Here is a 12453-nt window from a genome sequence, read left to right as displayed (position 1 = left end):
ACGACTGCCGAATGGTCAGAGTAGGCCTGGACGCCCGCCACATGGGTCACTTGGATTGGTGTGAGAAGGCGCCCTCATAATTTGGACGGTGCAGCCCACATGTTCCAGCGCCTGCTGTGACTCCTCCAACATAGGTAATAAATGTTTCTAATTAAACATTCTTAATAAAATTAACTTTTGCAGACTGGACGGGGGAGGTGAACCAGCAGAGGTTGGCAGTTATGAGATTTGCTGAAATTATGCGCTCGTTGATCGACTGTGTAACGTAGCGTTGGAATGCCTCTTGATTCGGAGAACAAAGCCAAATCCGAGGCCCTTTTCTTCTTCAGACAAACACATTTATCACACTGGAAACTCAAAATAACGGAACCTTGACCAGCGTCCGCAGCAATCCTTCTTCCAAAGACCTCAGGAAAAGGCATTGTTTCACGAATCCCATTAAGACAAATTAACAGTGTTACTGTTTCCTGGCCCAATCTGCATCGAAAGCGTTCGTTTCCGACAATGGGAACGAACGAACTCGAAGGCTCGTCCATAATCCTATCAGCGCAATAGATCTGTAATTTATGAACACCCCGGTCAGTCTCCGGCAAGAACAACAACGGCGGCAATCGTAGGGTTTGAGCTATTGTTTGGTACACTCGGTTGCTTGGAGCAATCTAAACAGATTTTTTTTTAAAAAGGCATTTGTCGATGGGTTACTTTTTTAAGAGGATAGGGGAAATTCTCCACGATATCCTAAAACCAGTTTAACTAGTAGTTGAACGATTTTGGGAAGGTGAATTTAAATCTTTCAAACCAAAATAAAATCAAACTTCTAAATTTGGGACCAGGAGACAAAGAAAGTGGATTTGGAAGTGTGTTTTTTAAGAGGATAAGGTAAATTCTCCACGGTATCCTCAAGTAAGTTTCGCTTGGAGAGGGACAATTATGCAACAAAAAAACAACAACAGATTTGGGACCGGGGACAAAGATAGGGGATTTGTCGATGCTCCACATTTTTAAGAGGATAAGGGAAAATCTCCACAGTATCCTCAAGTTAGTTTAGCTTGGAGTTGGACGAATTTGGGAAGGTGAATTTAACACATTCATACTGAAATCAAACTTCTAAATTTACTCATTCTAAAAAACCTGAGTGTACTTCGAGGCCAATACCTCCGTAGCAGGGTAATAATCTCAGCCCAAACCGACCATTGCAAAAGCCTCTCGTCCACGGTAGGGACTTTATTGGAGCAGCACAAAACTAGTGGAACATAAATCGTCTAATTTTACAATTGCAGTGTTCTGCTGCGAAGAAAACAGCTACGACGTGAGGAGAGAGATACAATGAAGGCACTCGTATAGACTGCAACACACACACATTAAGAGGAAAGTAAAACGCAGCCTAGCGGAAACAGCCCTTTTCCACACTGACTCTCGGAGAGTGCTTTATGCTGCTCGGCTGCACAGGAATTGCATCGCAGTGTGAAGGCATTCGGAATTTCTCTCAAGTTTATCTGTTGGTTGTGAAATACAGAGTAAAAACATTGAGAAAAAAGTTTACTTCAGCTGGATTCGAACCCAGGATGTTTCGCTTGTTACCATGACGCAAAAATACCATTTGAAAACAACTGGCTTAGTTGAGTAGACTATCAAATTGCAAATTGTTGATGCTCCACTTTTTTCAGAGGATAAGGAAAGTCTCCGCGATATCCTGAAGTAAGTTTCGCTTGGATTTGGACGGTTTTTGCTTGCCAACTGATAAATAATCTCAATTTTCAACAGTGTCTATTCCAAAACGTGACTCCGGTTCACAAAAACATAAACCTTAACACAAGTTTGCAGCGCCAGCTGCAGTTTGCAAAACTTCCAATGCAACTAATCCGAAAGCGCCCCCCTCTCCAAGAAGACAATTGTCTTACAGCTCTAGAAGGTTTCTACCCAACCCGAAAAGCCACGGTGAATTGGCTCGGAAAAGCCTATTATTACCGGTCCAACCATAAGTCTCTGCCTGGCTACAAAATAGTCCGGTCAGGCAGACCTCTCTTTCTTTCTATTTTGCCTCCCGAGCCATAAATTACCCCCGAGACCAGTTCTGTGCACTTGGTTTTTGTTTGGAGTGGAACAGTGACCACACCGTGGCATCCCAGCAATGCGAAATGGTTCTCATAATAAGATCTTAATTATAGATAATTGCCCAGACGAGCTCCGAACTTGAAGAACTACCTCGAACTTCGCTTGCGATGATTTGCGCTTACCTATCATGGTGCAGGCCGGCCCTGTGATCGAGTTTCCGGACAGCTGAACGATGGCCAGGAACAGGTCCCCGATCAGGAGACAGGCCACGTAGTGCGTCTGGCAGCGCCAGTGCAGCACGTGGTGCTGCGAGGTCACCAGGTAACCGGTGGCCAGGGTGGCCGCCAGGAAGATGACCGAGATGAGCAGCCCGGCGGAGTAGAGCGCGAAGCGGAGGTCCTGAAAAAGAGAAGATTATGGTTGGATATTAGAATCAATAAAAAAAAAAAATATTTAGGATTGGGATTGGGATTGGGATTGGGATTGGGATTGGGATTGGGATTGGGATTGGGATTGGGATTGGGATTGGGATTGGGATTGGGATTGGGATTGGGATTGGGATTGGGATTGGGATTGGGATTGGGATTGGGATTGGGATTGGGATTGGGATTGGGATTGGGATTGGGATTGGGATTGGGATTGGGATTGGGATTGGGATTGGGATTGGGATTGGGATTGGGATTGGGATTGGGATTGGGATTGGGATTGGGATTGGGATTGGGATTGGGATTGGGATTGGGATTGGGATTGGGATTGGGATTGGGATTGGGATTGGGATTGGGATTGGGATTGGGATTGGGATTGGGATTGAAATCTAGTCGAAAAAAACAAGATTTCTTGACAAATTGAATCAAAACCTCCACAATTTAGCCAATCTTTAAACCTAACCCTCAATTTTCTGTCCCATTTCATTAAATTTTCGTCACTGCCAAAAGGTACAAGCAAAATTAATTCAATTTTGGCATCTCGTAGCCAATATGTTCAGCACTCGTCATCCCTTGAGGGCTTTTTCCCCCGCACTCCCCGCCCACTTCTCAACCCTCTGGAAAAACGGTGAAAAACAAACCCATTCCCAGCAGTCAGTGGCAGTGGAATCCACATCACCACCAGATAACATCATGTCGAAGTGTTGACTCTCAAACGCCGAACCAAACGACTGACTGACTGACTGACTGACTGACTGGGGCTGCAGATGATGAGGACGATGATTGGGGATGAGTGTCGAGCTCACCTCCTCGACGCTTTTCTCATTCCCTCGTGATGATTTTTTGGTGTTATTTTTCAAAAGGTATTTTATAGAGTTTGGTCATTACATTTTAAAAACAATTTAAAAATTTAAAAATTTTGTAAAAATAGAACAAAAATCCAACTTCTTCCAAAAAGTTGCAAACAGTTATTTCTGATTTTCAAGAGACAAAACACTCTAAATGAAAATCCTGCCACTTACAACCATCCTCCTCAAAATTTCAACAGATCAGCGGAGGGTGCCGCATAATTGGAATTGATTTCTGTAAAATATTTAAAAGGTTCAATTTAGCGGAAACAAGAGGGCTGCGCTTCAGCTTACCACGCCACCAAACATCGTTGAGGGATATCGGAATTGGCAATTTGGGAGGTGTGAACGGAGAAATAGACAGCAAGCAGCGAGCGCGCGGTGAAAGCATTAAAATCTGCACCCAGTAATTTGATCCAGTTTGCATTCATAATCTACTCTTCTGAGGGTGAGCTGAGCCGTGGAGGGGCTTTTTTCACGAGTGACTGGGCACGTGCAAACAAAGCGGATTTGGAGTGTTTTTTGTTAATGATTTGGTGAATGGATTGGAGAGTTTATGTGTGTGTGTGGCTGACAGCTGGATGAATTGTTGATTTTTTATCATCGAAGTTCTCGGTCTGGAATAAACACACAATTATCAGATTTTTTTTTTTTTTTTTTTTTGGGAGGGTGGTCCAGCCGCACATCGTTGATGTTGAAACCTCTAAACTGGGCCCTCGTCCTGTCACGTCCGTCAGTAGTCTTGTCGTACATTACAACTAAAATCAGATCTGCCAATGAATTAGTACACTTCGACCAAATAAACACTGACGCTGTATGGATCTGACTCTAGAATAAATGCACAGTTGAGTGTTATTCATAAGTCCAAAATGTTCAATTATTCATTTAAGTCCAAATATTCATTTGCTAACTGTTTTAAATTGAAAATCTAAACTTTAATCTAAAATCCTCTAAACATAATGTTCAAAAGTAAACGTTCCTTTAACTGTTGTAGTACTACTTTTATCAAAAACAATAAAAATTTATGAACTGATATACAAATAGGACAGAATCGCGATTTGAAAAAGAAATGACCATTTACGTCAAAAGATCCGTAGTTCCTCGTTTCGCAACAATGGTCGATACAACCATAATCCGAAAACCGTTAGTTCAACAGATCAACGAATTTTGTCCGATATCATTACATTATTGATTGATCGAGACTCTATGGACAATTTGACATAAAAGAATGCCTAGTATTCTACATCAATCAAAGTTTATTGACAGCATTACTCTAACTTAATAATTGCAACTAAATTTAACATCAAAAAGATTTGGAAAGGATACAGATCTATTTTAAATGCTAATGCTAAGCAACAAATCAATTGTACTATCCTGAAGTCCCGACCTAAATCCCACATTGTGATAGTGAAAAAGTCACAGAAGCAGCGGTGTCTTGTGCAATTGTGATATTTTCACTATCGGAGAACTACCTAGTTCACGAAGACAGCTTATCGGTCAACGCTTAAGCCCTGGGGCTGCGGCAAAGCGAGTTCTCGTAGCATGAAGTGGTGTCCATAGTGCTTATAAAAAAGAATTTATACCCAAATTTTAACTAATGCACTAGGATCAAATCATGCCCCTTGACTTGACAAGGCCCAGGGAATAAACACACAATTATCAGATTGAGTCATTATGCGCGGTTCATTAGATGTGCATCGGAATTTAAATTAATTGACAGAAGTGTAAATTGGATGAAGGGGTATTTGAATCGAATATTGATTTTATATTTTAGATGAACTGTCAAATTTTGGCCCTCAGCTAGAATTAAATTCAATCAATAAGAAATTTAACAATCATTCAACAATATCATCAAAGAATCTAAGAGAGCAATTCTCAACGAAAACGGTCTTTTTTGGAATTTAATTTTTTGTATTTTTTTAATCCGAATGAAACTTTTTTGGTGCCTTCGGTATGCCCAAAGAAGCCATTTTGCATCATTAGTTTGTCCATATAATTTTCCATACAAATTTGACAGCTGTCCATTTTTTTTCCTAGCACATTCATTTCGATGAGTTTATGCGTTAATTTCAACTTAACCAGTTCTATGAAAATAAATCGTTCAAAATCATTTTCGGTGATTTTTTGCATTCTGACAACCAGTTGACCAGTCTCTGAAAATAAATCGTTAGGCCGTTGCATGTATTCTTTTAAGTTTATGTCCCTCGACACTGGCCAAAGTCGTGGAGTGGGAATACATAAAAAAAACTATAAAAAATAGATTACTAGCCATACCATCAACGTTACAATGAAAAAAGAAAATTTTGAATACATTTTATTCCAGGGTTGTTGTTTAAGCAATCATTAGTTTACACAATATCGATGTACTGACATATTATTTTTTTTTTTTTTTTTTTTTGAAAAAAAAATAAACTATTTGCGGTACTGTTTCTCTGAATTTTACAAATTAAATATTCAACTTTTTTCAAGCTAGCACAACCATGCTAAATATCATTATAAACGTAGGAATCTCGTAGGAAGTTTTCAGTTACTTGGACATTTCCATTAAAATTTGGAAATTAAATAATGGAAAAAATAATATGTTATTTCATTTTGAAGCAAATCTGAATATTCACAAATTCTAGATTGATACAAAAATAAAGGTAGCTATTTCTGTTTGAGACACACAAATCTAATCTTTAAGAAATAAATTATTTTTTAAGCCGGTCCAGTTTCCTTAAATTTACTAATTTGCAATCCTTTATCTCAAACCCTTATTAATCCGTAAACTTGCGTTTCGAATGCGTGATTAACATGAATAAATAATATTTCAAGAATAATTTTTAAAAATAATAAATCATTTTAACACGTTAAAACGCAAAAAATGGTAATACTATAAATAGTTGCACATTTAAAAAATGTAAATTTGGGAGGTAGGTGTAATATTTACCTCAATTTAGATTGAAAAAGTGACATTACAACAAGCAATTGGTAAATTCATACATTTTTACATTTTTCCGACATAAAAGATGTACTCGTTCCCAAATGTAATATTACCAGAATATTTTTTACTGTGTGCTACTGAAGTTTAACTTATTAAATAAGAGTTTAATTGCTATAAAAAATATAAAATGTATCTAGATTAAACTTTTGTTGAAGAAGTTTTAAAAATTAACCAATTAAACAAATCATTCTGTCAGGATTTTTTTTTGTCAGGAACTACGAATAATTTTACCACAAAAAGTGTGTAATATCACATTTTTTATGTTTATTTCACCACATAAGTACAGACAAATATTTTCCATGAAGCTTTAAAAATCTCAATTGAAATAAATTTCTTTGTCTCAAATGGTCCAATTGACTCCTAAAGCTTACTGGTCTAAAATAACTTATCATTTTTTTTAATTTGTCTCGTTATTTTTACGAAAAAGTTGACTTTCAATTTTTTTAAGGAACTGCGTTAGAAGGTAAGCATTGTCCCTAAAATAGAATTTTAGCTCTGATGTTAGGACTCAATTACAGTCACCCCTCATATTCGGAACAGTTAAGAGAACGTTCAATATCCAAATAACATAAAATTGATAATTGATCGAACAGATTTGCTTTATCCTCTATTTGAGAGCTTTTCTGTTAATCTTTCGATTGTTGTATCGATCGACTGTAAATGTTGATGATTTTTGTAAAAAAAGAAAAACATTATCTCATGAAATCCACCAATTTGAAACACTCTTTTTACAGCTGTAAACAAATTGGAATTCTTCAGAAGGGAAAAAATACTATTCGATTTATTGAACCATTTCAAAAAACCATTTAAACCACTTTCCAGCGATTATAATTTCAACAAATCAATTAATAATCAAATGAGTTTTAACATTTCTTTGTTTTATAAATATCTTCGACCAGAAAGAGGCATTTTTTCCACTCTGAGTATGTTTGCTAAATTTACAACAAATTTGCTTGGAAATAGTTTCTTTTTAAATCAGTTTTTCCTCAAACTACCAAAAAATGCGTTAACGACTAATAAAACTGTAGATTCTAAATCAATAAAAATGCATAATTCATGAATTATAAAAAAAACACTGAATTGAAAACAAACCAAATTCCCGCCCCTCTCACTCACCTTATTCTCCACCAGCACCGAGTCCGGCTGCAAGTGCTCAACGCAGGAAAACACGTACACCGTCTTCCCGTCGAGGCCCTGCTCCAGACAGTACTCGTGCGACGCAAAGATCTTGCCCGAGTCGATCGACACCGAGCCGGTGTCCTCGTGAAGGTTATCCGGATTGAAGATTCCGGCGATGGCATGCTCCCGACAATCGGGGAAGCGGAAGCTCAGGTCCACGTGGGCCGACTGGACGATCCGTGCGCCGTAATTGACGTGGGATTGGTTGAGTTTGACGCAGGTTTGATTTTCTTTGTCGTAGGCGAAGTTGGGGCCGCAACAGCGCCAGACGGATGTCGTTTTCTCTGGGGCTTGCAGGGAGTCCATTCCGTTGTCCCGGGCGCAGACCAGGGCGACCTTTTCGTCGACGCAGTATTCGGGGGATGAGACTAGGGAGTGTTTTTGACTCAGGAAGAGGGAGCCGTTGCCCATGAGGAGGATTTGGTCGGTGGTGTACGCGGTTACTTTGCAGTTTTCCGGGCGTTTGTTCTCCAGAAACTTCATGTGGACCGGTGCGTTACCGACGTCGGTGTAGATTTGGTTTTTGGCGGGGAGAAACACCTTGGGGACCCACTTTTTGATGCCGCCGACCACGCACAGCTGCTGCGAGTCGTCGTAGTACTCGCCAACCCGGCAGCACTTGTTGATGTAGACCGGCTGCCGTTGGGCGGCCCCGACGCCGGCACTGACCATCATCGTCACCAGCAGAATGCCGGCCAAAACTGGGACGCTGCACGGCATTTTTGGACGCGACGACAAGTGCAATCTTTTCTCTTTCATCGCGCGCCTTCGGACTTTGACTGACTTTCACACAGATACTTGACCGCGCGCGTGGTCCCTCACTTGGCACGTTTTCAACCACTCTTCTTCTTCAACCCACTCTCATTAACCAGACACTTCTTCGTATACGGTTACACCTGTCCGGTGAAGGCTACGACAGCTTCAGAATTTACTCTCTCTACACCATAAAGCACTTGTTGATCACTTCTTCCTACCTGCAACTACACCACATCATGAACGACTATTGCTCTTCTTCAACTTATTTTATTTTCTTGTTTTCTTCGCGCGTAAATTCCAGCCACACACTCACACTCCGAATACGGAAAGTCGCGCCCGCCAACCGGAGATACGCGCCTAAAGGCAGACCGTGGCCACCACTTTTACCGCCGCCGACCACCACCGTTAGAATTCCGGTCTTTAGTTCTTTGTTGACGTGCGGGGCTACCTGTTGGCGAGAACCAATAAAAAGAAACGGAAAGAGTTGGATTTTAGTTTTTAATTATCCATTCAGAAACGATCGCGCGCGATTTCGCGCGCTCAAGAAGTTGTGTGTCGACCTTCTTCGTAAAATCAGTCATGCAATTTCACCCAGTGTGTGTGTTAACCGATCGACTAGTGTGATAAAACAGAGCAGGTCGCCGCACTGATAATTGCATTTTATATGATAAACGTCGAGCCGAAACGACAACAACCGTTGACGGAGGTGCATCCGAAAATGTGCATCCTTTGAATGCAATCACGGCAGAGGTAGCATAGTTTCGGAGGCGCTGACGGTCATGCGCAGAAAAAAAGGATGCCTCAGTCCCGAAGGATCCACGAAGGATGGCCTAGTGTGGCGGAACTTTATCGTAGCAAGTCATGATGTACAGACGGTAGAGATGGAACGAAGCCAAGCAGGAGATGTTTGTTTTAATCTGGAGGGACAGCAGCAGCAGGGCATGCTTGGATGAGTTTGCGGATGTAGTTTTTGACAGTGGAGTGGAAAATTGTGGAAATAAGCCAGTGCAGTGTTTGTTTTTGTTAAGTCTGTGTGTGACCTAATGCTGGGGAATAATATATGTGGCAGTACTGTCAGGAACAATTTTAGGAAATCAACCAGATTTCTTGGCAAGGGAAAGTTGCTTAAAAGTTGTCCATGTCAGTTGATGCATTTTTCAAACAAAACAAGTTTTGTACCTTTTTTTAAATTGCTAATTCTGTTTTTTAAGCGGATAAGGGAAAATCTCCACGGTATCCTAATATAAGTTTCGCTTTGAGTTGGATTATTTTTGGATTTGGACTTTTGATGTTTCGAAAAATTGGCAACACGGCCAAATGTATTTTCACTAACTTGTGCTATTACTCAAAAGATATCATTTTTTGTCTATAAGAAAAATCAAGATTTCACACAATTCATTATTTTGTATGTGTTCGCCCCGATCAGCTAGCTCCCTACGTTGTGTCTATCGGGCCGACTGGGAAAGCACACAAGTTGCCTCAGCAACTACGAAGAACAGCGAAGACGGCGACGAAACACCATTCGGAGGACGATACAATAAATCAAACACACGGCGATTAGGATTCTGCCGAGGAGACATCCACTCTCCACAGCGGTCAAAACACAAGAGAATTTATTTCACAACATCACATTACAAAGTCAAAACGTAAACAATAACAAACAAATGTAACTCTGACACTAGACTTCGTGTTCACCCCCCCGTACGACGGGGGGTGACTAAAAATACCTAATTATAGGGTCCGCGACCCAACAGTATGAATAGTAGATTTTTTAGAGTGTTACTATCTTTAATTAATCAGAAAATCCGTTCCCCAGGTACAGATTTTTGAATATTTTAATGGTCTTTTTGTAAGGACAGCTGCCAAAATTTAATGGAGACTTGTATAGACGAACTAATGATGCTAAATGTCTTCTTTGGTTAAATCAAACGTACACACAAAGTTTCTTCTTGAAACAATTGCTCTACACTCAACCCCCGGTGGTTGGTCACTTTTTCGTTTGACACTTTTTCAGTTTGGTTGGTCAAAGTCTAACTAAAAAGTGACAAACTGTCACATTTTACACGACGCTCACGCACACTATCAAAACAATTGTTTGATAGTGTGTGTGAACTCCGTGTAAAAGGGGTGTCAAACTCAAACGTGACCCCGTTCGTTTGACAACAGTTGTTGTTAAATCATCGGGGTTTGAGTGTACACGGAGAAAAATGAGTTCCGAAAATCGTGAACAAGCGTTCATGAAAATGGGAACATTCATGAACGCTTGTTCACGAACCTAATTTTCTCCATGTAGATAAGTATCAAAATTGTTACGACATCTAAAAAAACTTGGCACGAAGCTAAAACTTTCAAAATTTTGTTTATTTTTGAAACAAAAAGTATAACAAAATTCGGTAGTAACAGTTCAAAATGGCGAATCTGCGTTTGTAAACAAGTCACGTAAAGTAAGAGGGGGATAGACTGCTTGTTTACAAACGGAGTTTCGCCCTATTGAAATGTTACTACGGAATTCATGAAGGATGTTATTTGTTAAATTATATAATCGCTCAAAATTTAAAAAAATAAATAGAGCTTATGAAAAAATCCTCAACTTTTTATTTTGCTTTCTAGAGCTGTGGGATAATGGTAATTTTAAAATCTTGAAACAAAAAAAAATAAAGAGAAACCCGACTCCGTTGTCTTGATTTTTCTAAAAAAAACAAATTTGACTATCTATTTTTTAAATATAATTTTAGGAAAAATTAGCATTCTCATCTTTGCACTCTACTAAAACCCAATGTCGTCGTTCGTTTTACTTTTCTTCGATTTTTTTTCTCTCTCTCGCTAAAACAACCATTTCAAAACATCCGGTTTCGACCCCCGATCATCTGCCTCGACCATTACTGCTTTTATTTACTTTCCGCACGAGCTTCGAAAAATTGCGTAGGAATCGATTCCGTGGAAAAAAATCGCACTCAGCGTGGGTGAGTAATCGATCGCCTTTTTTCGGGTTGCTTCGATCCGGATTAAACCACTCACACACAGCAACCGAAACAAAAAACGGTCCGAAAGGTTATTGTCATTCTTTTTGTGTGTCGTGTGTCGTTTTTCGTCGTCATCAGCGATCGCGCGCACTCACTCACATAATTTAATTAATTAGTCACACACTGACTATAGCTGCGCGGATCCTCTTTCTTTCTACATATAGCTATCATACGACGCGACGACTACTACGATGACGCGATGCGTCGCCGCCGACTGTGTTTGAATGCGGGAAGGCCATCGCGGCGATCGTCGCAGTAGTCGTGTGGAATGACCAACGAGGGCTTGCTGCGCGCTGTTTACAGAGTGAGGGAATGAAAATAAACATGTGTTTCTATCAACGCATGCAACTGATATATACCTTTTAGGCTAAATCCGATGCGTACCCCTGTTATGGTCAACTTAGTATTATTTTTGAAACATTTTTTTAGTTTTTTTTTTTTTCAAAAGCTGACCATAACAATACTTAAAATATCTAACCACATATGTAATTCCATAGATTTTTTTCAGAAATTTTCACACTTCTTAAAAAGGGGACCACTACTGTATGCACTCAAACAGACGCAGGTGACCAAGTTTACAGTGGGGCCCCAGCAAACGATGAGCAACGCGCAACAACTGTGCTTTGACAGTTATTTATTGTGATACGATCGCAGTAAGCGATCATTATGCCTCCGCACTCCGTACTCCCTCGGGCACTTTCTTCGCTCACCTTTCGGCCTGCTTTGTGATCGGCCTTAGGACTTGCTCTTTATTTGTATGTGTGACGCGCGTTGACGAATGTGGCTCGTTATGGGAAAATGCCAAAACACGATCGCGATCGTTTCGCCGAAAAAAAAATAAGAGCGTTCGACAACCGAACCAAACAACTAAAAATGTGAGAAGTGAATGGTCCTCTTTCCTGGACGCGCGAGGTGAGAAGCGATTTTATGGAAATTTGAGGTTGGGGTTTTTATTGTAAAACGGAACGAGTTTGTTGCTTATCGGGTTAATTTATGCAAATCATTCGGCTTCGGCCGTTTTCTAGTTGTGCGGAGGCAGTTTGGCTCCGCCGAGAGGTTTTTGACCTTGGGATTTTAGGTGGCAATTAATTCCAAACTGTTTAGTACGGTATGGAAACAGCTGCAGTTGTGTGTCTTTTTGGCCATGAGGAAGGTCGTAAAGTTTAAAGTTTTGACTGGTTATA

At 40.2% G+C, this 12453-nt stretch overlaps 1 protein-coding gene across 4 annotated transcripts in view; it reads right to left on the bottom strand.

Moving 5' to 3' along the window:
• The window catches only part of LOC120423395 (probable G-protein coupled receptor Mth-like 1), a 96538-nt gene that overhangs the window by 80344 nt on the left and 3741 nt on the right, over nucleotides 1-12453 (bottom strand). For 3 of the 4 annotated variants that reach the window (XM_052706866.1, XM_052706867.1, XM_039587186.2), the window contains exons 2-3: nucleotides 7428-8694; nucleotides 2238-2454 (exon numbers count right to left, since the gene is read on the bottom strand). In XM_052706866.1, the coding sequence (XP_052562826.1) occupies nucleotides 2238-2454; nucleotides 7428-8249 (1039 nt within the window). In that variant the 5' untranslated portion in view covers nucleotides 8250-8694. Of the gene's footprint in view, nucleotides 1-2237; nucleotides 2455-7427; nucleotides 8695-8806; nucleotides 8943-12453 lie in introns of those variants that run through there. The other variant, XM_052706868.1, reaches the window with a different exon arrangement.

The sequence above is a fragment of the Culex pipiens genome, chromosome 2 (genome assembly GCF_016801865.2).
Source record: "Culex pipiens pallens isolate TS chromosome 2, TS_CPP_V2, whole genome shotgun sequence".
Classification (NCBI taxonomy): domain Eukaryota; kingdom Metazoa; phylum Arthropoda; class Insecta; order Diptera; family Culicidae; genus Culex; species Culex pipiens.
This window is presented reverse-complemented; position numbering and strand designations above follow the sequence as displayed.